The sequence below is a fragment of the Mesoplodon bidens genome (genome assembly GCF_964165515.1).
Source record: "Mesoplodon bidens genome assembly, chromosome: 2".
Taxonomy (NCBI): domain Eukaryota; kingdom Metazoa; phylum Chordata; class Mammalia; order Artiodactyla; family Ziphiidae; genus Mesoplodon; species Mesoplodon bidens.
Window position 1 is genome coordinate 186,597,081 of NC_138177.1, and position 24,476 is coordinate 186,621,556.

The 24,476-nt window shown below is 63.5% G+C and overlaps 3 protein-coding genes across 11 annotated transcripts; 1 reads left to right on the plus strand and 2 right to left on the minus strand.

The window, feature by feature from the left end:
- Nucleotides 1–4,040: 4,040 nt before the first annotated feature.
- VWA1 (von Willebrand factor A domain containing 1) lies at nt 4,041–11,051 on the minus strand (the record flags this gene model as incomplete). 3 transcript variants are annotated; one of them, XM_081223773.1, is made up of 5 exons in its annotated part: nt 4,041–5,437; nt 5,546–5,824; nt 7,497–8,054; nt 9,863–9,942; nt 10,936–11,051. In XM_081223773.1, the coding sequence occupies 4 exons, from the start codon at nt 9,936–9,938 to the stop codon at nt 5,100–5,102; spliced, it is 1,251 nt and encodes a 416-aa protein (XP_081079899.1). In that variant the 3' UTR covers nt 4,041–5,099. The 3 variants fall into 3 exon arrangements, with proteins under 3 accessions (XP_081079899.1, XP_081079897.1, XP_081079898.1); XM_081223771.1 differs by lacking the exon at nt 10,936–11,051 and having other exon boundaries at nt 9,863–10,112; XM_081223772.1 differs by lacking the exons at nt 9,863–9,942; nt 10,936–11,051 and adding an exon at nt 9,149–9,305.
- Nucleotides 11,052–11,216: 165 nt separating this feature from the next.
- On the plus strand, nt 11,217–23,903 carry ANKRD65 (ankyrin repeat domain 65). 7 transcript variants are annotated; one of them, XM_081223766.1, is made up of 6 exons: nt 16,248–16,320; nt 17,730–17,805; nt 18,867–19,070; nt 21,051–21,271; nt 21,456–21,990; nt 22,369–23,903. In XM_081223766.1, exons 3-6 carry the CDS (start codon nt 18,915–18,917, stop codon nt 23,152–23,154), a joined length of 1,698 nt encoding a protein of 565 aa, XP_081079892.1. In that variant the 5' UTR covers nt 16,248–16,320; nt 17,730–17,805; nt 18,867–18,914; the 3' UTR covers nt 23,155–23,903. The 7 variants fall into 7 exon arrangements, with proteins under 7 accessions (XP_081079891.1, XP_081079892.1, XP_081079894.1 ...); XM_081223767.1 differs by lacking the exon at nt 16,248–16,320 and adding an exon at nt 17,307–17,376; XM_081223765.1 differs by lacking the exons at nt 16,248–16,320; nt 17,730–17,805 and adding an exon at nt 11,217–11,301.
- TMEM278 (transmembrane protein 278) lies at nt 14,474–17,693 on the minus strand. Its single transcript, XM_081223774.1, has 2 exons — nt 17,353–17,693; nt 14,474–16,365 (listed from the first exon to the last, which is right to left on the minus strand). Exons 1-2 carry the CDS (start codon nt 17,626–17,628, stop codon nt 16,153–16,155), a joined length of 489 nt encoding a protein of 162 aa, XP_081079900.1. The 5' UTR covers nt 17,629–17,693; the 3' UTR covers nt 14,474–16,152.
- Nucleotides 23,904–24,476: the final 573 nt, after the last annotated feature.

A 24,476-nucleotide genomic window follows, 5' to 3' on the forward strand; every position in this document is an offset into this window, starting at 1 on the left:
CCAGCATTTGGAAAGCTTGTGTACTTTTGTATGACAAGGAATAATTGAAAATAAAGCTCTGTGTTTAAAAAGTCAGTTTCAGGGACTTGCCTGGTGGTCCAGCAGTTAAGACTCCATGCTCCCAATGCAGGGGGCCTGGGTTGGATCCCTGGTTGGGGAACTAAGATCCTACATACCCCAACTACTGAGCCTGCATGCTGCAACAAAGAGCCCGCATGCTGCAACGAAGTCCCAGCGCAGCCACAATAAATAAAAAAATAACAAAAAATTTTAAATAATTATCATTTAAAAATAAAATAAAGATCCCGCATGCCGCAACTAAAGATTCCGCACGCTGCAACTAAAACAAACAAACAACAAATAAAAGACCCCACACGCTGCAACTAAGACCCAGGGCAGCCAAATAAATAAATATATATATTTTAAAGTCAGCTTCACAAAAAAGTCAGTTTCGTTTAACTTGGCTTAAAAAACAGAAATCTTAAGTTGTTAAGATTTAGGTGCTTGCACTCCGTCCCTTTGATGGAGAGGTTCCTTCCAGGTTCCCTCATCAGGGCAGTGCTGCTCACACTTTCCGATTTCCAGTGGACCACACAGGATATCCGGTCCACTTGGGTTTGTCACTTAAAGTCTTAGGTGGAAGCCACTAGGCAGGACAGATACAGCTTTCCTAAAGACACTAAGTTAATAAAACGGAATTAGGATGATGCTTTCTACCTGACGTGTTCATGTTTAATTGACAAACGCGGGGTTCTCAGCCACCCATGCTGTGCTGTTTTGCTGACGGGATTCCCCCAACATCCCCCCTCCCCACAGGACGTTTTTTTTTCTCTGAAGGAGTCCTCCAGCTTTGAAGACCTGGAGGAGAGACTGCAGAAGTTAAAGGTGCAGGTGGACAGCATGGCCTCCAGCCTGACCTTCAGCCCAGGGTGAGGGGACACAGCTGCCCCCGAGAGCCCAGGCCAGCAGGAGCAGAGTGGGCCCCACCCAGGCCCAGTGCAGAGGACTCTGCCCCCAGAGCCTGGGCAGCAGGTGTGGTTCCTGAGTCGCCGGCATCTGGCCAGACCCTTGGGGGGCTGGGGCCTTCCGTCAGGCCCCAGGACTTCCCAACACTGAGGCTGCAGTGCCAGCTGCCCAAGCTGCCCAGTGTCTCCCAGGGACAGACGCCTTTCCACTTGAATCTGGAGCCCCCCAGCATCACTCTTCGGTCTTGCTCTCCTAGGACAGTTGGCCCTTCAGGGGCTGATCTCTCTCCGTCACCCAGCTGGGCCCCTTCCACTCCCATTCTCTCTTCAGGCTCCAAAAGGACCTGCTGGTTCCAGTCTCTGGAACCCCAACTCACGCGCCCCAGTCCAGCCGAAAGAAAAGCTGCTGGCTCAGCCTGGTCCCCCTGGGCCTGAGCCCCCGGGGCAGGGCCTCCGGCTGCTGGTCCCCACCCTACCCACCAAAGCCCTCTGCAGCTGTAGGGCCCCTGCAGCTCCTCCCATCCTGGCTCCAGGGTGAAGAGGCTGGAGGGGAGGGAGCACGGAGCCTCAGGGCCTCATTTTCCTGCATCGTGTTTGCTCTTGGCGAGCCGGCCGGAGCCAGCGGCTCTCTCCTCCCCCCTGGAGCCGTGCCCCACCTCCCCACCAGCTGGACCGACAGGCCCACCCAGCAGAAGGCCAGCACAGCCAGGCCATCCCCCGCGGCACGCAAGGTGGGGGGACCCTCAGCACAGGCACTCAGCTGCCTGGCCACCACGCTGAGGACAGGAGACACGCCGTGAGCATTGGCCTGTCCCTTAAAAGGGCTGAGCTGGGACCTCTGCCTTCCCAGGAGAAGAGTGGGGTCAGCTGCGTAGGCTGGACAGACCTTGGAAGCAAGTCGCTCAAGCCCTGTGGCACTGATGGAGCCCCGGGGTCATCTGGGAGGGGCTGGCAGTGGCGCCTTTGGGGCCGGCCTCCAGTGCCCTCACGTCCAGTAGGGGCTGGCCCTGGTGAAGAAGTGGGGCTGGGAGCTGCCCAGGGCCCCAGGCCCACAGCGAGTTGAGAAGCTCGTGGCTCTCACCCCCTCCCCTGGGAAGTGCTGTGCACCCCACGTGCGGCACCAGAGCCAGGTGATCATGGCCTCCGCTCCTGTGGACACTGTGGTCAGGGGCTCAGGCAAGCTGCTGGCCACCCACTGCTCTCCCTGTGCTCGTGCACGCACCCGGTGGGGACGGGGGCCTGTCCTTCCTGCAAGGCTTTAGTGTCTGTGGCTAGGACGATATGATTTGTCATGGGTGCATTCACGGACACTTCTGAAACATAAGCAATGAGTGGCAGGAGTTTTAACTCCTGGTGAGAACATGTCAGTGAACAGGGTTCCCGACCGCCCCACCCCGCCCCTGCCTGGGAGACCTCAGCCCTCTCCCTTCCCAAGAAGGGCTCCGGCCCGGGAGCCCCCTGCCGGCGGCCAGCAGCCAGAAGCACACCCTGCCCTCTCCACCTCCCACCCAAGGACTGGGACCTGCAGGGGAGGGTCTCCTGGGGGCCCCTCCTCACCACACTCACCTCTAGGGGGAGCTATGACTTCCACTGGCATTTTTGTTTTAATGGATGTTGGAAGAAAACTTTTCACCCCAGAAGAAAAGCACAGACACATAGCTGTCAGCCTCAAGCTTCCTGAGCTGCCCCCCCACCACAGCAGGAGGCTGTGAGGACACACGTCTCACACAGCAGCCGGACATCATGTCTTTCTGTCGCCATGGTAACAGCTCATGCTCCAGGGAGCTACCAGTGGCTGCACCACCCACTTCTGGACACCCACCTCCGGAGACCTGATCCAGACCCAGCAGCCATCTGGCCTTCTCACAGACAGCCTTTGTCCATTACCTGGCCCTCGCAGCTCCCTGCCGTCGGGCAAGCCCTGGGCTGCAGGGAAGACCCCACACGGGATGAGTGTGACATGCAGCCTTGGGGAAATCCTTAGCTTCTCCTCGTCAAGTTAAGAAGCAGCAGCGACCTTCGTGGGTGTGAGAACTGTGCCCGCCCAGCATCACCAGAGGAGCCTCCCTTTGGGGTCCCCTAGAAGCACCAGGATCCTCCCCCGCCTGGCCCACTACTGCCGCATGGACCTGGGCTGCCATGTGGATCATAACCTCTTGCACGGCCCTTTCTTTCAGGTGCTCCCAGAAGCTCGTAGTTGCCTTAGGAAGTGGCACGTGTAAGTCCCTGCAGGCCTCAGCCTGGGCCCCAGACCCAGAGTGGACCACGGAGCCAGGGCCTGCGAGTCAGGGGATGTAGAGGGAAGGGGTGGAGACCGGGACAAAGCTGTTTCCTGGAGACTCTTTCCAGACGTGGCCCAGACTCCAAGAGCTTTAAGAACTGCCTGGGATGATGCAAGGGCGGCACTTCCGAGACAAGGGCTTCCAGGAGGGGCGTTCCTTGGCCTGGAGGTAGATGTGGGGCTCCTCTCTCTGGGCCTCAGCGTCCAGCAGAGATGAGGCAAGGCTGGAGCCTCTTCCAGAGGGTGGGGGCGTGCGTCTCCCAGCAGCTCTGCCCTCTCTCGGGGTTGGAGGCATGTTTTGGGGGAAGGGGCTCACAGCTCAACTTGTCTTTAGTGTGTCACTGAGCCACTAGGAAACGCCCCGCCAGCACCTCCTGCTTTTTCTCCTGCTGCCTGCACGGTGCGCTGCAAGCTGGGCTCAGGGGCGCAGCGTGAAAGGGGTGCCTCTCTGGGTGCCCAGTCGGCTGTGACCCGTGAGCACCCAGGGGATTGGGGTGGGGGATGCAGGCCTCCACAGGGGGAATGCTGCCCATCAGGGATGGATCAGGCCCAGGTCCCAGCAATGCCCTCAGAAACGGGGCCTGCGCTCTCTGAAGAGGAGATGCACAGGGAGGCCGCAGGGGCACAGTGGCCTGAGTCCAGCACTGGGAGGGGGAGGCTCCCCCCCTTCTCTTCTCCAGCACCAGCCGGGGCACCAACCGTCCTCCACCCAAGACCTTTTTTTAAACTTGCAACCTTTTATGGGGCTGGCGTGTTTTGACAGGGAATAAAGCACTCTCAGGAGACTGCAGGGCTGAGTTTACATCTGATTTACTGTATCTTAAAGTCTGGGGCGTTAGTGGGGAAGAGGCAAAGTGAGCGCTGAGTCAGCGCAGGCGGAGGAGGAGGCGCCTGGTGGGGCTGAGGGGGAGCAGCACTGCCTGCCCTTGGGACTTGCCTGGTGGCCCCAGGATAGTAAGGAGTGACAGGAGGTGGGGTCAGAAGACACTGCAGAGAATGGCTGGGGTGCAGCACCCAGGGGAACTTTGCTTGTGCCTGCCCCTGCCTGGAGGCCCTCCAGCCAGAAGCGGGGAAAGCTCCCTGCAAGTGCCAGCCTTGGGGTCCCGCAGGAACAAGCTCGCCTGTCTCCAGGGTCCCAAATGCCAAGCTCCTGTCCCATTCCTCCCAAAAGGTGCCATCTGCGTCCCAGTGGCTGTGGCTGGGCCCAGTGGGGTCCTGGGTAGGCAGGAAGGGCCACTGTTCCCAGCAAGCACGTCCCCCAAGCCGGCTGAGCATGCCGGTGAAGACTGTCCCTCCAGCCACCCAGCTGCTGACCACATCATCAACTCCCAGCACTTCCCCTCCCCTTTCCCAGACCCTGCTCCCTCCAGGAAGCCTCTGGGGACCTGGCCAGAGCCACCTCCTTCCCTTCCCATCCAGGACCTGAGTGGCTGGAGGGGACTCGGAGCTGCCACGGAGACCAAGCTCCTTCAAACAAATGCTAGCCTTTGCCACCAGAGGGTGTGGCCCTTAATACAAGTGTAAGGTCCGGCCGCCCAGGCGCCCTGTGGTCCTGGGCCCAGAGCCATCTCGGGTCTCACGTTCTCAACGGGACCCCGACTCCTTGTCCATCTCCCCGCTAAATCCTGCCCAAGCTCTGGGCCGGGCAGGGGAGGGAGTCGCGAGGGCACGCGCCGCTGCCAGAGCTGCCGCGGAGGGTCAGGCGAGGCCGCGTCCTGGAGGGCGGACGCCGGAGCAGGGCGCCCTCTTGCGCGGGGTTCCCGCGGGCCAAAGGCCGGCCAGCACCCCACCCCCGGGGCAAGACCCACCGAGCTCGGGAGAAGGGCGCCCTCGGGTGCGCGGGCGCGGCTGGCTCACGGCTCCCGGCCCCCGGCGCCCGGCGACTGGGGGCGCGGGGCGCGGCTGCGCTCGCCGTCGGGCGTGCAGGCCTTGGCCGACAGCGCCCTCTCGCGGCCGGAGCGGAAGGCCGCCGTCACGGTCACCAGGTAGGCGGTGCCTGGCGCCAGGCCCTGCAGCGTGGTGCTGTTCCGGCCCGCGGGCACCTCCACGAGCTGCGCCGCGCCGCCCCTCAGGGGCCCGACCTGCACGTGGTAGCCGAGCGCGGCGGCCGGGCCCAGCGCCGGGGCCCAGCTCACGCGCAGGCTGCGCGGCCTGGCGTGCGAGACGACGATGCGCTCCGGCCCGGTCTCCTCTGCGGGGGAAGCGCCTGTGAGCTGGGAGGGGGCCGCGCCGCCCGGCCCCGCGCCCTGCCCGGCCGCGCCGGCACCCCCAGCCCGCCCGGCCCCGCGTCCCGCCTCACCCGGCAGAGTGCGCACCCGCAGGTGCTGTGGCCTCAGGAGCCGCACGTTGGACTCCGGCACCAGCGCCACGTCGTAGTCCGTGTCAGGGTCCAGGCCGGCCCAGGACCAGCCCGTGGCGTTCCCTGGCAGCTGCTGGCGGCGCGCCGTTCCCGGCTCGGCGCTGGGCGCCAGCTCCAACAGGTAGTAGCCCGAGTCGGCGGTCAGAAGGGGCGGCCAGGCCAGACGGAAGCCGGTGGACGTGACCTCGGAGGCACGGAGCTGCTGCGGCCACATCGCATCTGCGGGGGTGGGCAGAGAACAGAGGTGCCTCCTCGCGCCCGACCCTGGGGCTCTGACTTGACTCCCGGAAGACACCCAGAGGCAGGGAGCAGGGCGCGGGCTGCCAGGCCAGCCCCGGCCACGCCCACCAGATGCTAAGGATCCGCAGAAGGACATGAGTGCAGCCAGCCCCCTACTTTGCCCCATCAGGAGCTTCCCTCCTGGCCTCAGCTCCAAGCTCAAACCAGTGCGGAGGTATAGCAGCCACCTCCCACCCAGTCCAGTGGCCTGGACAAGGGCCCCTCAAAGGTGGCAGGATCGAAACTGATGTCATGATGTCAGAGAACAGAGGACCAGCCCCCCATCCAGCCTCAGGGGCCAGCACAGAGTCTGGGATCAGCTCAGCTCTGAACAGTCAAGGAAAAGGGGGCCCACGGTACAGCCAGGAGACGGGAGCCACTGGAGAATGCCCCGAGGGGCAGGAGAGGTGTGACAACCCCAGGAGCAGCTGGACCTGGAGTTTCGGGTGCTGCCGGCGTCCAGTCCCCAGGAGCGTGTGTTGGGAGCACTCCAGGGTGGGGTGTGTTACTCCTGAGCTTTGACGCCGAGCACCACGAGCACCACGGGCCGTCTGAGTGACCGTGCAGGGGGCGTGAAGCCGATACATGGACAGGGTCAAGCCCTTCGGGACCCCATGCTGCCTTCGTTAACGCTGGGTGTGCAGCTGCCCGGCTGGCACGCCCCTCGCCCATCCCCCACGCTCAGACCCCGCCCCCGCTCCCAGGAGCCCCCGCCCTGCTGCCGCACTGCCCTGCAGCCTTGGGTCTTTCCTGTCCAGCTGCTTGCCCTTTCTCCTGCTGTCGCCTCCAGGCTCGGCCACAGTGGTTGACCCAGGGGCCACCAGGGCCAGGTGTCCTGGAGTAAATCTCCGGAAGGACACTCTACCTCCCTCCAGCCCACAGTTCAACCCTTCCGGTTTCAGGTGGACGATTAACCACAGGTGGAGACTTGGGAGGACCCTGGGGTCGTTGGCATTTTTCAGTGGCTACAGCCACCCTTGCCAGTGACCAGGCCCTTCAACACCAGCTCCCTCTCCCGCCAGGTTTAGCTGGGTCAGGGGGTTCCACAAGAAACCCGGAGGGGAGCTGCTAGCCCCCCCCGCAGCGGGCCCTCCAAGGTCCGGCCTCCTCTCCAGCAATCCCCACAACCGCCTGCGGTGCAGTCCCACTCCAAGCCCTCCGCGGCCGCCCTCGCCCCGGGGGAAGTAGGGCCCCAGCTCTTGGGGGGCAGTCTCGGCCCTTCCTGACCTGGCCCTCCCCCTCCCTCCAGGCTTGGTGGGCCCCTCTGCAGAGTCTCCAGGCTTGGAACCTCCTACGCTTCCTCTCCAGGTAGACACATTCCACCAGGTGCAGCGCCTGAGTCCCTCAGCCCATACCAAGTCCCCCACTCTCCAGCAGAGAGCCCCACCTGGAGGGGTTTACTCAAGCCTGCCCCGCGGTCCCGCCTCAGCCCAGGTTGGGGGGCACCTGGGGTGAACGGCTGGAGTGCGTCCCTGGAGAAGCTGCGTGGGCACCCCTGTCCCTGCAGCCCTGGCCTCTGCTCCAGGCGTGCGAGGTCCTCCTGGAGGCTCACCTGGCCCTCTTCCTGAGTTCCCCGCTGGGGTTCCCCCGGGCCCTGCCCCCTCCCACCTACCAAGAATGGAGCCCCTCAGCGCCTGGGTGATGATGTGCAGGTCATCCACATCCACAAAGTGCAGGTGCTTCTCCACGGGGGCCGAGGCGGCGGCCGACAGCTCCAGGAGGTGGCCGCGGCCGGTGCTCACGATGAAGACGGTGACGCCCAGGTCCTTCAGCTCCTGCATGGGGGGCCCCACGGGGTCGCTGGAGCCGCCGTCTGTCACCCACAGCAGCACCTTGGGCACCCCCGGCCGGGCCCCCGCCGCCTTGGCAAACAGCTGCTCCTTGGCGTATGCCAGCGCCAGGCCAGTGTTGGTGTCACCCATGCGCTGGGCGGCAGCGCGTATGGCGTCCTGGATGGCCGAGCCTGAGCTGTGCTGGCCGAAGGGGAACTCGGTGTGCGGCCGACTGCCCACGTGCACCAGGCTGGCATGCAGGGCCCCAGGGCCCAGGGGCAGCTGGGCCGCCAGCCGCCCCAAAAACTCCCGAACTCGGGAAAACTCATAATGAGACACGCTGGCCGAGCTGTCCAACAGAAACAGCAGGTCCCCCTGGGGGGCAGATGCCGGGGGGCCTGGGGGAGAGGGAAGGGTTCAGCCCCAGGTGGTGGCCCCCAGACAGCCCCACACCCAGGGCAGAACGCCCAGGGCCTGAGCTTTCCCTAAGCTGGCACTTGCCCTTACCCAAGGAAGCCCTGAAAGCCTGCTCAGTCACACCCCAAAGGTCCTGGGGTGGCACCCCAGGGGGGAGAGGGGTCCTAAGTCAACAGGAGGTCCACACACTCAGCAGTTCCAACTCTGCACCCTGGCCAAATGCCTGGGGCCCCCCGTGGGCTCATGGCTCGTCTGCAAAGGAGAGCTGACCCCTCCAAGCCCCCACACCCTCCCTGTCTTCAGCAGACTGTGTGCAGGCTGGACCCGGCCCAGCCCCCAGGAGTGGTGGGTGGATGGGTCTGGGCCACCAGGGCTTGGCTTTCAAGAAGTAGCCTACACCGCTCAGCCTCCAGGTAAAGCAACCAGTCGGGCGTGCGGTGGGGGCACAAAGGCAGCTGGGGAGACTGGGGGCAGAGGTGGAGGCATGGGGGGAACAGAGAGCTGACGGCAGCCCGTCTCACAGCCCGGGGTCCCGGTTGGAGTCCTGACCCCACTTACAGATGATGTCACCCCCCCCGGCCCCCATCCTCTGCCCCACCTGGACCCAGGAAGCAGGTTACCTGCTGCAGCAGCCCGAGGGCCCTATCAGCCCCTCCGGGGACTCCCCCTTCCTCCCGGCAGCCCGGGGAGCAGATGGGGCCCTTGGCCACTGTGTCATGAGCAGACAGGGGCCTGGGGTGTCTCGGTTCTGGTCCCGGCCTTGCAGCCTCAGTTTCCCCCAACCCAGTGGGATAACGTACGCCAACCCTCTCACCATCCCTCTATTACCGGTCACTCCAAGGAAAGGGAAACTGAGGCAGGGACAAGCCTCCCCGACAGGCCCCTCCTCCTCCCCGTCCAGGCCCCAAGATCCCGCGGAGTTGCCGGCGGGGCCCGCGCCGCAGGTGGGTGTGGTCCCCTGCCAGCTGCCCCCGCCCCACAGCCGCGGAAGGAGAGCGTGGCTCGGTGCGGACATGGTGGGGGGGGGGGCGGGGCGCCGGGACCTGAGTCCGGCCCGGCCGCCCGCCGCACTCACCACGCTCCGCGCCGCTCCGCGCCAGCCGCAGGCTCAGGGCCAGGCCGAGCACCGTCCAGGGCAGCATCGCGCGCGACGGGACAGCCTCGCTCTGCCTCCGCTCGTGGCTCGCTCGCTCATGAGCTGCGGGGCGCGCGGCCGAGCGGGTCGGACCCGGGCCCCGCCCCCTGGAGCCCCCGCCCACCGCGGCCCCGCCCCGAGGTCCCGCCCTGGCGCGCGCGCTGCCCCGCGTGCGGAGGAGCACCGGCTCCGGGGAGGCGCGCGCACAAAGGGCCCAAACGTGCGGCGACACGCGGCGCTCACCGGGATGCCGCCGAGGCACACGCGGGTGGCATGCACACACAGACACTGCGGTCTCCCTTTCCGGCTGTAAGGTCTTGGAGTCAGCCCTGTCCCCTACCCCCTGCCCCCAGCCCCCAGCCAGGAGCCGAGCAGGGAGCCACCAAGCTGGGTCATCCCTAGGCCCGCTGCCCTTGGCTCCGCAGTGTTGGGAGTCCCTGAAGCCAAGCCCAAGGGAGCCCCAGGGGGTATGAGAGTGTGTGGGTGACACCAAAAACAACGTCCCCCCAACAAGTCCCAGGCTCTGGGAGCTGTGACATGTTCCTCCAAGGAATGACCAACAGAGATCAGGAGGGTGGAACTTAGGAGACAGGGCGTCGGGAGGGGAAAGAAGCCTGAGACCTTCAAGGGGGAGCTTCCGGGGGGACACCTCACCTGGCTTCTTAGAGGAAGAGGCGTAGGAGCTGAGGATGGCTGGTTCAGGCCTGTCCAGTGTGATCTTGCTGGGCATATAGCTGTCCCCATAGGCCCTGCCCAATGAGGGGCCCAGGGCTGAGGCCAAACTCCAGAACTGAGGACAGAACCCCCCGAGCAGCCCACTGGGGAAACGCTCCACTGTGACCAGGAGCCGTGCATCTGGGATCTTGGCTAGACCAGAGCAGAGGTGGTTGGCTGCAGGGGACATCCTGAGGGACACTCAGTGCCCCCAGGGCAGATTCCTTGCCTTTAGGTGAGATGGGGCAGTGTCCCGTGGGCAGGAGTGAGGTCCAGGAGAGCCCTGCCCCCCTTCCTCCTAAGATGCCTTCCTGTGGGGTCACCGCTGCCCTCTCCCAGCCACTCCTCTGTGCAGCTGGGTGGGGGCACAGGTCCCCCATGGGGAGGAGGCACGGCCATCTCTGCCAGGATGTCCCCTCCCTTTCCCCCCTCCCCAGGAGGATGCCCAGCAGGGAGGACGGATGGGACTCAATGGTTTTCCTTCCTCCCTCTGGCAGGTGAGACGCCAGGCTGGGAGACAGACTGGAGCTTTGACTTTGCCTAAAAAAGGAAGCAGCTCAGCTAAGCCTGAGGAGCTGGGGCAGGAACAAGCAAGAACTGTGTCCCCGCTGTCCAACCCCCCTGCCGGGAATCTTGGCAGTGCTGGGGCTGGCTCAGCTCCACAGACCTCAGGCCTCGGCTGGGACCAGAAACTGCCTGGTGCTTCCGCCTGGGGCCCGGGGGGGCGGCAATAGGCTCGAACCCCCAAAGTTCAGGGTGTACCGCCCAGAGGGACCATTCCTGGCCCCCAGCCCTCCAGCACCCGAGGCTGAGCAGGGCTGCTGCAGAGATGGGGCTGTGAGCGGAGGCGGCTGGAGGAGACCCGGGGCCCCGCGGGGAGCTGACCCATGTGCAGACGCCTACCCGGCCTGGTTCCTGCTCGATCTCGCTGGGCACCACCAGCAGGGAGCGGGCCACACTGGATCTGCCCTGTGGGTCCCCACTCCTGCCCAGCGCTGGGCCCACTGTCACACCTTGGCTGTGCTGCTGGGCTGACGGGGAAGCTTCCGTCCCTTCTGGAAAAACTGAGCCACTCTTCTTGGCCATGACTCAAGCCCTCGAGGAAGCAGGCATCCTCCTCCCTCCAGCCTCTCCGTCAGAGGGAGAAGGGACGGGGGCCTGGCCTTGGGAGTGGTCAGCCAGGGCCTCTCCCTATAGCCTTGGCCGAGCTCGGCCACCTGCCTTGGCCAACAGCCCCTCCCGATGCTCGTACTGAGCTCTGGCCTGACCTCCGCAAACCGAGACCACCCCACCCCCACTGGGTCAGCTCTGCCCGCCTCAGTCCCCTGATCTGCCCTGTGGCTCAGCCGGCCACACACCCCCCTGCTGCCAGCATCATGGTGAGTCTCCCCGCCCCCCCGAGGTGAGACATGGACAGATGGAGGGTCCCCAGAGAACACAGGGGTCAGCCAGGGGTGTAGTGGTCAGGGCCAGGGCTGGGCTTGAGACAGACGCCAGAGGAAGCACAAATATAATGGCCGGGAAACATCCTTTCTGAAGGGAGACAGGCCTGGGGGCAGGGGGGGCAGAGAAGGACGGAGGCGTCCAGGACACATCCGGCCCCGGCCCCAGCTCCCTCCCTCCCCCGGGGCCAGCCCCTGCCTGGCCCTGTGTTCTGGGGACCAGGAGGAGGGAGCAGCCTGTGGTCTTGGCCCAGTCCGGGAGGCCCCAAGCATCACTTCCCACAGCTGGCGCACCCCGCCTGTCGGTTCACAGGCAGGTGGACAGGGCTCCACAAAACCCAGGGACAACGTTGCTCCCCAAGGCACCGCCCCTGCTCCCCGCCCGTCCGCAGGAACGCGCCCTCCTCTGCACTGTCCAGGCCTCTGCAGAGAAGAAGGGCCTTTTGTCCCCAGCTCACTGTGGTCATGTTGACCCCCGCGAAAAGGGCAGCTCCCGGGGCCTCTGACCCCACCCCTGACCCCAGCTGAGAGTCTGAGAGGCAGAGTGGCTTGGCCCCACCCCGCCCCGCAGGGATGCCTGTGATGCTGGTTTTTTTGTCAGTTGTATCTTACACAGGCACCCACACGCATGGCTGGGAACACAGAAACCAGAAGTGGGGGTCGGTTCTGTGGGCCTGGAGGGTAGCGTGGGCGAGCCTGAGGCCCCCTGACTGCACGCAACAGTCACAGGAGCAGAGGGAAGGGGTGGCCGAGAGCGGCAGGGCCCAGAGGCCCCTGCCGACACCCACCCACATTCTTCTAGGCTCGACTTGCCTGTTTGTGGTCAGGGACGTGCCAGGGCCTGAGGGCCAGTCCTGGGGGTCTGGTGGTCCCATCGTCTCATTCCCTAGGGGCCCGGGCCTGCCCCTTGTGGCCCCAGAGATGACCCCTGCCCAGTCCTTCAGCCAACACCACCCAGGGTGGCAGGGAAGACAGCTGATGGGGTGGGCAGCCTGGGTACGGGGGTGGGTGCCACCCCAACTGCATTCATCAGTTATCTCTGTGCTGGGCCCAGCCACACGACAGACTCTGCACTGGGGACGTGCAGGCACTGGGCAGAGCCCTTGTCCTCCCAGCCCTGCCGGGCTAGAAGGGGGGATGGGCAGCGGGCAAGTTTGCAAAGATGCGCATCTACTCGTTTTTCCCCTTGGAGGGCGGGGTCACGTCAGACCAGGGGGGCAGGAGCTAGAGGAAGTACCAGAGCCCTGGGGTGGGGGCCTGCCAGCGTATGCGAGGGCAGCAAGGATGCCTGGGAGGCATAAAGGGCAGGGGCAGGCTTCACGGGGGGAGGCGAGGGCCCAGGGGCAGGATGGGGATTGATGCCAGGCCTCCAAGAAGTAGAGGCCCGAGGGCACAGCTGGGAGGCAGAAAGGCAGGCAGGCAGCCAGGCGCTCCTGGTTTTCAGCCTGTGCAGGGAACTGAACAGTGGTGCCCTTCCCGAGGTGGGACCCCTCCCTAGTTTGGGTTCCCTGTGCTGGAACCTTCTGTAACAGGGAGATGACCCTCATACCGTGTCCTAGCCCCAAGCAGGGTTCAGGCTGGCTTACATGGGGAAAGAGAGAGCAGGGAGGGACAGGACTGTGTCAGCACCTTGGTTGGGGGGAGTCCCCGGGGGTGGGGGAGGGGCCTCAGCCCCCAGAGTCAGCACAGGGCTGGCTCTGCCTGTTCCTCCCCAGCCCACCCAGCACAGCTCCGTTTCTGCCCAGCACCCCTTGCCTGGCCCACATGCCTGGGTGGGGCTGGGCTCACACCTGGGGTACAGACTGCGGGGACTGAACGCGCCAGCCCTCCTAGCCCTGCCTACCTGCTCCCCACTCAGAGCGTGCCTGCAGACACCTGGGCTGCTAGGAAATGCTCTGGGAATCAGTAAGTGGCCTTGGGCAGATCAGGGAACCTTGCGAAGCCCAGACTCTACACCTGTGGGGTCTGGACGGTGCCCCCCCAGGGATGTGAGGGCCGGCAGACAGGGGATGCAGGCACGCCCTCACATGCACACACACGTACACCCACACACGATGCACATACGTGCATACACACACAGGCACGCGCGTGCACGTGCACCCCCATGGCCAGGCACGCTCTTTCGGGGCAGGGGCCTGGGTACTTGCAGAAAGAGAATTTTTTGCCCAAAGTGGAGGTCACCTCTGACCCACCCAGTAGCTCAGGGCCTCTACCCTCCACTTTCCCGTCCTCCCAGATGGCTGGCCCCCTAAAGCAGACCCCTAGGCTCCTCTGTCAACCTTCCACAGCCTCCCACAAGTATTCCTTTTGTGAGTGGGTGGGCAGAGCTGGAGCTGAGGCAGGCTGTCCCCGGGGCCAGCTGGAGGCCACGCGGGGCTTGGGCAGGCCTGGGAAGCTGGGACACATCTTAGGAACCAGTGGGCTCAGCAGCTGAGCTCCCCATGGTGGCCTCCCCGCCCCCACCAGGCCCAGCTGTTGTTTTGATGACTCCAGGGCCAGGCGGATCCTCAGGAGAGTCCTCTGACGCCCGGCCAGAGCCTGCCCAACCCTAGGTGGGAGGGGAAGGAAGGCGGCCTCAGACCAGGGAAGCTCTCCTCGGGCACGGGGCAGCCAGCCAGGCTCCCATCTGACCGGCCACAGACAATTGGAAAACCCCAAGGACTCCTGCTGGACCTGAGCCAGCCCCACTTCGGGCCCTGTCCAAGCCACCAGTGAGCCCTGAGCGCTGATCCTTGGGCACATCTGGGCCCTGACCTCCTGGTCACAGGTGGAGCCCTGCTGGCCACATGGTGTGCTAGATCCTTCCCAAGGCCTTCCAGCTATTACTAGATTCTGGACGAATTACAACAAACACTTTTTTTTTTTTTTTTTTTTGCGGTACGCGGGCCTCTCACTGTTGTGGCCTCTCCCGTTGCGGAGCACAGGCTCCGGACGCACAGGCTCGGCGGCCATGGCTCACGGGCCCAGCCGCTCCGCGGCATGTGGGATCTTCCCGGACCGGGGCACGAACCCGTGTCCCCTGCATCGGCAGGCAGACTCTCAACCACTGCGCCACCAGGGAAGCCCGACAAACATATTTTTAATACACTGCTGGGCTTACAAGGCAGTAGATATCTTCCAAGCCCCCTCCCCTCCAGGAAACGCTAGAAAGAAGTGCATAAATAAACAGATAGAAGAACAGGGAACAGAAACCCAGGATGATGAACGGAAACAAATGGGAAAGCAGAGAATTCCCTGAACACAGGGTTGGAGAGCCACACTGCATCAGGGCCACAGTGTGGGTGACCTGCACACTGGGGTACTAACCAGGACCCTAACAGTGGCCCAGGTTGGTCACGCCTCACAAGGGCATCCTCTGTGGAGGGATGTGGCCTCAGAATGTTCACAGGTGTGGGCTGATGCTTAACAAGTACAAACATTCAAAGAAACGATATGCTGTTACTGAGTCAGCAGAAGCAACAAATAACAGATTTAGACCCCCAAAGGCAAAGGGAGTGCAGTTGTTAGGTACAGTCTGTAAAATAACTATGTGTGGGGCTTCCCTGGCGGTCCAGCGGTTAAGACTCCATGCTTCCAATGGAGGGGGTGAGGGTTTGATCCCTGGTTGGGGAGCTAAGATGTCATTGGGGGTGAGGGTTTGATCCCTGGTTGGGGAGCTAAGATGTCGCATGCCGCAAGGCACTGCCAAAAAATAAATAATTAAAAGAAAAAAAAAAGAAACAACTATGTGTGAAATGTTCCAGAAGTCAAAGCTGGAATCCAAATCACGAGCATGCACCAAGAGATCATCAAAATCACCAGATTAGAATAAGAAGTGAGTAGTACAACTTTTAGATAGGGCAACATAATAATTTAAGTTAAATGGATGTGATAATCAGCAGATTAGACTCAGCTAGTGCTTAGTGAACTCAAAGAGGGAGATGAGGAAATTGCCCAGAACGCAGGACTGGGAGACAAGGAGATGGAAAACACAGACGAGAGTTGAACTGACATGAGTGGTAAAAGCACAATGGGAAGCGTTCACGTAATAGGTGTTTCCCAAGAAAGAATATGTAGAATGAATGAGGCAGAATTGAAGAAATAATGGTTGAGAATTCCCCAGAACTGACGAAAGATGTGAATCTGTAGAAACGGGACACACCGTGTGTACCAAGGGGATAAATAAGAACACAGCCACAACCACAAACATGCTTAAAAGCACAGAAAGCAAAAGACGGAAAAGATCTTAAAATTATCCAGAGAGAACAGACAGAGCCCTCACTCTAAACGCTGACCCGGGTCTCGGGCTGAGCCCTGCACGCCCTAGTGCTCTGGCCGCTGAAGTTCTGGAACCGTGGAGCGTGGAAGTTTCCCCACCTCTGGGACTCGCTGGAGGCCGCTGCCGGACCAGACAGGGGGCCCGCAGGGACTGCCCGTTGTCGGTGCACAGGGGCCCAGGACAGCCACAGTGGCAGAAGCCAGGCAGGCCGCCTCTCTCCGAGCCTGGCCACGCGCCCCTTCTCCGAGAGTCATCTCCCTGTTCTCTGGGGGCGTCCCAGCCCCTCGGCGGCTGCGGGGGCTGCGGAGGCCGGTGAGGGTGGGGGAGGGCCGCCCCGGTCCGGGGGAGTCCGGTGCCACCTCGCGGCCCCTCGGAGCACTGCGCACGGGGCCGCGCGGCACGCACGGGATTTCCCGGCCGGGACCTGGACGCAGACCCTGAGCTCACCAGCCTGGAGCCACCGATAGGGGACACGGGGGGAGTTCGGGGGCCTCCGGGATTTGGAGAGGCTTCTGGGGTCACACCCAGGCTTAGAGCTGCTCCTCCCCATCGGGGTGGCGGCGGGGTCCGGGACTCCAGGTCGGGGGTGGCAGCAGCGAGCGGAGGCGTCGGGCCAGGCGGGCGCGGGCGGCCGAGGCGAGCACCAGCAGCGGAGGCAGCGAGAGGAATCCCGACACGATGAGCGCCGCGGAGCCGCGGTCGGACAGCAGCGCGCGGCACGCGGGGCGGGGCGCCGGGTGGACCTGAGGGCGGGGCGGACGGTCAGGCGGGACGGTTGGGGCCTCAGTTCCGAGACGAGGCCTGGCAGCAGGTGGACGGGGCGGGGGCTGAGCCCCGTTTCGGGTGTGAGTTGGGCGGGGGAGAACCGGTGCAGATGGACCGGGGCGGGGCCTGGTAACAAAAGGACCGGGAGAGGGCGGGGCCTCAATTCCGGGGCGGGGCCGAGGGGGCAGACGGTTTGGGGCGGGGCCTGAGAGCAGGGGGACCGGGGCGGGGCCGGGAGAGGAGACGGCGGGGCCTGAGGTCTGGCAGAGCCGGCGTCGGGGGTGGGGCTGGGGCTGGCTGTGAGCCAGGCATTTCTGAGCCGAGGACGGGAGATGCAGACCCAGGCGGTAAATGGCCCGAGTAGGAGTCCCTTGAGGGGAGGCTCAGAGAATAGCTCCCTCTGCTCTTCCATGGCCTTTTCCTAAGTTGGCATCTGACCCCGAGGCCCTACCCTGGGGTGTCGCCAGCTGGCGCCACCTTGTCTACTGCGGCCCAGCGTTCGGCCCCTTTCCCCAGATGGGCAGAAAGGGGCCCATCTGCCTATACCCTCCCTATCCCAGACCAAGCCATAACCCCTTCCATACGTGGGGAAACCCATCCCAGGGGAGGAGGGGTCTTCAGGGGGGCTGTGTGTTGGGGGAGGCTGGGAGGATGTGGACTGTGGACTGGTTAAATCTGACAATATCTTTATCTTCTCTTCCTGGAACCCTCCTCCTCTTCCCACCCTGCCCAGCTGTCCAGGCCCTGGCGGCTCCTGGTACAAGGCTGAGAGGCCTCAGGGGAGGGGAGAGAGCCTTCCCCTTGGGTGGCAAACAAAAACCCTTCTTTTGCTGTGGCCAGTGGGGGGGGGTGCTTGGCAGGAGAAGGAGCTCTTCAGGGAGGGGCACACCTGCCTCCAGGGACCTGCACTCCCCGAGGACCCCAGACAGTCCCTCAGCCCCGCGCCCGTGGACGGCTTAGCTCACCCTCGAGTGGCACAGGAATCCCAGGTACACAGTGGTGGCTGCGGGCAGCAGCAGCAGCAGGAACACGGTTGCGGGCAGCAGCAGATGGAGCACGAGCCCAGCCAGGGCCCGACCCGGCAGCAGCAGGATCCCCAGGCCTTGGGCAGCCAGGCCTGCCCACCCTGGGGACATCAGGTCTGAGGCCTGGTGGTCAGGAAGCCTTCGGGGCAGCATGGGTGCTGTGTCTGAAGCGCCCCCTCCCTCATCCTCCTCTGTCTCCCTCTCCTGCTCACTCATGCTCTCTTGGCAGTGGGCCTGGTGGGCTCACAGCGGTGGTCACGTGGCAGGCCCACCCTCCGCCTCGCCCCCAGGTCAGATTAGCAACCTTTTAACCCTAGGTTGCCAGGTCAGACCTCCACCCAGACCCCAGCAACCAGAGAGTGGACTCAGCTGGAGGGCAGGACCCTGGTCCAGGTAGGTCCAGCCCTGACCATCAGTCTCCAGGGTCACACCTGAGCCTCAGGTCCTCGCTGCCAGGCTGACCCTCTCTCTGCCAGGTTACTGCAGCTCCAGCCCTGCCCAGTCTCCCCTGCCAGCCCCTGCGTGCTCTGGTCAGAGCCTGCACAGCTGTCCTGAGAGCTCAGCACTGGGCCGTCCTCCCCCCAGGTCCCGCCCTCTCCCCACTTCTAGACCCTGCACACAATGGTTTCATTTCATCAGTCTCAACTCTGGCAACTGCCCCATCCGTAGCTGCCACAGCAAGGTCAACATCTGACCTAGCCCCCTCTGGTTCCCTCTTCCCCAAACCTGGGCCCTCTCAGCATCAGAACAGCCCCAGAAGATGCTGGGTGCCCACACTGCAGGGCTGTTGAGAGGGCACATGGGTAACGTATGTGAAATGCTTAATGTGGGACTCAGCACACAGTAGACGCTCAATAATGGCAGCTACCATTACAGGTATCCTTTGTGTCAGAATCCAATCCATCCTGAAAACGGGGAGCGTGTATTCTGTGATTTCAAGTAAGGGGGGGAAGCATTCCCAGCCCCTCCGAAAACCCCAACGAATTTCTCCAAATATTACCAAAATACTCTTAGCACCTAACAGCCTCCTGGGGTTTCCGTGCACGATATACAGTGTTTTAAACACCACTTACAGGGACTTCCCTGGTGGTCCAGTGGGTAAGCCTCTGTGCTCCCAATGCAGGGGGCCTGCGTTTGATCCCTGGTCGGGGAACTAGCTCCTGCATGCATGCCACAACTAAGAGTTCACATGCTGCAACTAAGAAGCCTGCATGCTTCAACTAAAGATCCCACGTGCTGCAACTAAGAACCGGTGCAGCCAAAATAAATAAATAAATAAAATTATTTGAAAAGTAATAATAATAAATAAATAAACACCACTGACATAACTAGCTGACACTTAAAGTCTGGGAGCTGGATGAAGGAGGCCGGGTGGCACCAGATGCGAATGTTTCTCTTTCCCTCCCCCTACAGTCCGCCTCATCCCTTCCAACTTTTCTTCTAACGTTTTCCAGGCCTCTCAAGCTCACCAGCACCCCTCAGACACGTAGGGATGCGGGACGATGACAGCGACATGCACAGCTTGTTCAAGCGACGCGGTTGGAGACACGCCGGCCAGGACAGCTGCTGAGGCCCCCTGCAATGCACGCCAAGCCCTGCTGCCCAGCACATGTGCAATTGAACTGCTTGCTCTGGTGCACGTGTGTGAAGATTTCACGGTAGCCGTTTATTTATTCTGATAGTGAAGTTGGGGTAAAAAAGAGAGTTCAGACAGCAAGTGTGTTGGGCTCATCTCCTTTCTAAGCCCCACCCTCTCCCCCCGGGTCCTCCACTCATTCGTTCACTCACTCAGCAAGCACTCCGTTGAGCTCCCGCTGTGCGCCAGCCACGATGGACGCCTGTGGATTCAACGCGGAGGGAGGCCAACAGAAGCCTCTGCCTGTAGCGGGACAGCTCTTTGCAGGTCACTGAGCAAGCTGCAGTGCCCAGGCCATGGCAGAAGCTGGAGGGACGGGCCCCACGGCCCACTCTCACTGCCTTCTGCCTGTGGGGAGGCCACCAGGAGGCAGTTTCTAGCTTCCTTGGCTCTGATGAGGGACAGGATGGTGCTCGGGGGCCCCCAGGGCACGGCTGCAGCACAGAGGCTGCTCCTCAGCAACAGGGTGCCCCTCCCACCCCGTGTCCTCGTGCCCCTGTCATCTGGCCCTGCTCCTTTCAGCGTCTTCCTGGGTCATCCTGTGGGGACGGTGCAGAGGGCTGACACCCTTGCTTTTCTGGCTTTTGCCGGCTGCTTAACCAGTAAACTGTCTGCGTCCACCCAGAACACCTCGCTCCTTACGGAACGAATTTGCCAGCCTGTGTGACGTGCTTTCACGAAGCCCTCATTCTAGAAGAGGGGTGACCGCGGCTTACGGGGTAGGATCCGCGTGGCTTGGGAGTGGGACGGGGCCTCTCAACCCCTTGCCTGGAGACCCACCCTTTGGATCCGGCACCTGCAAGCGCGGCCCTCTCTGGAGGGCAGGGCCCTGAGGACACCTCGTCTGATTCTGGAAGCTGGGGAGGGGCTGGGGTGGGAGCCACCACCCCAAAGCCGTGTTGCCTCTTGGTGAGCGGTCATGAGAGGCACTGCAGGGACAAGGCTGCAGAAGCCGCCCCACTTCCTTCTCCCATCTGGGCTCTGGACGGGTGGCCTCACCCAGGGATTGGGGGATGGGAAGGCACCTTCAGGGCCTGCCACCCACCCCGGCCCACCCTGCCCCAGGGCCCCGGAACAAAGGTGACCAACCTGGAGGCCTTACCGAGGGCTTCCTGCAGCACCACGTCCACCGTCCAGATGTAGCCTGTCTCCCGTCAGTCCTCCCGCCGCCTGGCTCCCGCCTTCAGCTGCCTGGGGCTCTGCCCCTGTGCAGCCCCTGGAGACCTGCCTCAGTCTCCTCTCAGGGGGCTTCCTATCCCACCCCTTGGTCCAGGTGGCCTGCCTGGTGTCCCTGGAGAATCTTCTGTCCTCATGCGGCATCTGGGTTGGGGGGAAGGGTCCCACGTCACCCTGCCCACCACCCCAGCCTGGTCTTAGCCAGCAGGGGCAGGAGTGGGGCTGGCGGGCAGGGCTCGAGGGGGGGGACCCGGGGGAGGGTGTGTGGGCGTCTCCTGGGGCGAGTCGTGGCACATCCAAGGCTGTGCTCCTTGAGGATCTGTGGTCCACGGGCAAGTTCCTGCCTGCCTGGTCTTTGTCTCCCGGGAGGGAGGACAAGCCAGAGGCCCTGGCAGTTGGCAGGGGCTGACGGCTGCTGGGACAGGGGCTGTGGCCCGCAGGCAGGGCCTCCCCTTAAGTTGCTGGGTAAACAGGTGGAGAACTGGCCCTCAGCCCGGCCCCCGGGAGGCCCCACCGCCACCGCACAACTGCAGCTCCAGCCTTCCACCTTCTGGGAGCAGATACCCCACCGCTGTGCCTTCAGGGGGAGTTTCATGAAAGGGCCACCAGGCTGTGGCTGGGCCGGGACGGCATGTAGAGGACCCCCAGCCGGAGGACGGAGCCCCTGGTGGGCTCGCTTTGGGGGTAGCTGAGAGCCAAGGCCGTCAGAAGGCTAAGTGGTAGCCAGGTTCCCCTGGGGAGATAAGGGGTCCATGTCGGCCTGGGGACAGTGGGCTGGGTCCAGCCTGGGCCTCCAGCATCCATGCTGGATTCCTGTTCTTTCCAGATGGACTCTAGGGTCTCTGAGCCCCGGGAGCAGGACCTGACAGAGGCAGGGGCAGAGCGGGAACTGCGGTGGTTGGAGCTGGGCTCCGAGGAGGCCCCAGGAGCTGGGACGGAGGGGCCCAGCGCCCCACAGGCCTGGGGGCGCCTGCTGCAGGCCGTGTGGAAGGGTCACGTGGGCCTGGTGACTCAGCTGCTGCGGCAAGGGGCCAGTGTGGAGGAGAGGTGAGCCCAGGGGTAGGACCGGGTACTCCACGGGGGTGGGGGTAGGGGTGGTGGCTGGTGTCCCTTCAGTGGGAGACGGAGGCAGCGGTCCCTTGCGGGGTGGAGAGGGTTCCCTCCTGGGCAAAGGTAGCAGGTCTCTTCCCCGTGCCCCGCCCTCGCCCATGCCGCCCTCCCCGCCCCGCAGGGACCGCGCGGGCAGGACCCCGCTGCATCTGGCCGTGCTGCGCGGCCACGTGCCGCTGGTGTGTCTCCTGCTGCAGCGCGGGGCCCGGGCCATAGCTGCAGACCGCGCGGGGCGCACTCCACTGCACGAGGCCGCCTGGCACGGGCCCTCGCGGGTGGCCGAGCTGCTCCTACGGCGCGGGGCGTCGGCGAACGCGCGCTGTGGGGCCGGTCTCACGCCGCTGCACTGGGCCGCCGCGCTGGGCTGCACGCTGCTGGCCAGGCGCCTGCTGGACGCACCGGGCCCGGGCCCCGCGGCGGCGGACGCGCACGGCTGGATGGCGACGCACTGGGCGGCCGCGGGCGGCCGGCTGCCGGTGCTCGAGCTGCTGGCGGCGGGCAGTGGCGCGGGCCTGGACGGCGCCCTGCTCGTGGCGGCCGCGGCCGGGCAGTCGGCAGCGCTGCGCCTCCTCCTGACGCACGGGGCGCGGGTGGACGCCCGGGATGGCGCGGGGGCCACGGCGCTGGGCGTCGCGGCCGACCTGGGCCGCAGGCAGGTACGTCTCGGCCCGGCCCCCGAGTGATCGTGCGGGTGGTGGGGAGGGGCTGGGCACCAGGGCCCTGAGTGCCGCCCTGACGTCACTCCCCTTGGTAACCAGCTCTTGGAAGCCCAGGGAGGGCGCTGGGCCGGCAGCACCAAATATTTATTGGGCACTGGCCACGGGCCTGAGTCCAGCCAGGCCCCGGGTAGTGCAGAGGGGCCACAGGAGGCTCAGGACCATTAGGGGGCAAGTGGAGTCTCCAAGTAGAGCCCCAGCAGGTGCCATAGGCGGCACCAAATAAGGAAGCAGTGTGGAGAAAGTGGGCGCTGAGGGCAGCTGAGCACTGTGTGGCCCGCCCAGGCCAGCCCTGCCCCTTACCCCCTTCTCTTCTAGGACATGGAGGTGCTCCTTGAGCACGGGGCCGACCCAAGCCTGAAGGACAGGCACGGCCGCTCTGCACTCCACAGGGCTGCTGCCGGTGGACATCTGCTCGCCGTCCAACTGCTGGCCGCCTGGGGAGCGGAGGTGGACGCTCGGGACACATTGGGCCTCACCCCGCTGCACCACGCTGCCCGGGGAGGCCACATGGAGGTCGCCGGCCACCTCCTGGCCAGGGGCGCAGAGGTCGACGCTGCTGGCTGGCTCCACACGACCCCCCTGCATCTTGCCGTGGAGCGCGGCCACGGCTCCACCGCAGAGCTTTTGCTGAGCCGAGGGGCCAGCCCCACCCGGAGGACACAGTGGGGGGAGGTGGCTCAGGACCTGGGGCCTGCCGTCTGTGGAGAGCAGGAGGAGCCCCAGGGGCCCCAGGGCTGCAGGGCCAGAGCAGGGCCAAAGGCTGTAGGCTCCCACGGCCTTCAGGGCGCGCAGGCTCCTCTCTGCTGGTCTGAGGCCGGCTGCCAGGGTGCACGGGAGAACACCCCAGAGGTCCCTGGAGAAGAAGGAAGCAGTGGCTGGAGACCCAGCAAGAAGCGTGTGGCTGACCTGGAACCATTCCAGACTCCCAGGGCCACGTCAGCCCTGCAGCTCCAGCCCTGTGCACGCTCTTTGGCGGAGAGACTGAGTTGTGGCCACAGAACTGACCAAAACCCGATGGGCTCCCGTTTGTCCGTCCCCCATCGGGGTGTCAGCCTCGGTGCTCCCCCCAGGCACACCGGCACTCTTACTGTGTTTCCTTAGATTCAGTATTTGTCTCTTGGCACCCACTCACTAATGACAGGGCCAAATGAATGGCCAGTTGTTCTCCTCTCCCCTGCCGTCCCGACCCATGCCCTGAACGGCTGCCTTCTCTCACGTGCCCAGCTGACGTCCCCCTGCCCGAAGTTACCCAGGGCCAGGCCTGCCTCTGTGCACCAAGGCCCACTGGATTATCAAACAAACCAATCAGAAACTGTTTCCCTGCCCTGCCTTTCCCGCGGGAACCCCAATAACGGCCTGAGCCTTCCCCGGGCCCCTGCTCTTGTCTCCCGACCGACCCTGCTGCTTCCGCCTGTGTCCCTGTGGGGCGTGGTGTGCCCTCCCCTCAGGAAATGTAAAGCATAAAAATCTGCTTTCAGGAGCTTCCCTGGTGGTGCAGTGGTTAGGAATCCGCCTGCCAATGCAGGGGACACAGCTCTGAGCCCTGGTCCGGGAAGATCCCACATGCCGCGGAGCAACTAAGCTCATGTGCCACAACCACTGAGGCTGCGCTCTAGAGCCTGCAAGCCACAACTACTGAACCCGCGCACCTAGAGCCCATGCTCTGCAACAAGAGAAGCCACCGCAATGAGAGGCCCGCCCACCGCAACGAAGAGCAGGCCCCGCTCGCCACAACTAGAGAAAGCCCCCGTGCGCGGCAACGAAGACCCAACGCAGCCAAAAAAAAAACACCTGCTTTCAATAGCTTTAGCCTCTCCCTGTCATCACTCAGCCATCTCTGTAAATTAAAAATCCTGTAGTACAACAGATACAGAGTGACAGTTGTCTCTGATTGTCCACGCCTGCATCCTCATAGAAAATCAGTGTCCTTATAAGAGTTTTTTGGAAGAACAGCTTTAGAGGACAGATTTCATCTTTTGAAAGTGAGAGCCGTCTTGCTAAATTAGCGCCTCTGTCCGGGGACACTGGGAGCACTTGGATTTTACCCCCAAGACAACGGAAGCCTTTGGGGAGCGTGAGCTCATACGACATGGTCTTTTTGGCTCACGGGGACTGCAAGTGCAGGGTGGACTATAACTAGGAAAAGGAAACCCAGGAGACCAGTGAGATGGTGGCGGCATAGCAGTGGAGGTGGGAGAAACAGGCAGAATTGGGACAGTTCTGTGGGACTTGCTGATGGTTGGACGTGGGGAGGGGCAGGGAAAGGGAGACATAACAATGGCTCCTGGCGGGGCCTGGGCCCGAGGTGGAGGGGTGGGTGGGAGAGCAGATGCACAGGAGACGAGAATGGGGCAAAAGAAGAGGCCTGGAGTGACATCTCTGGAGTCCTCAGAGTAAGGGTGGGTTTTTTTTTGTTTGTTTGT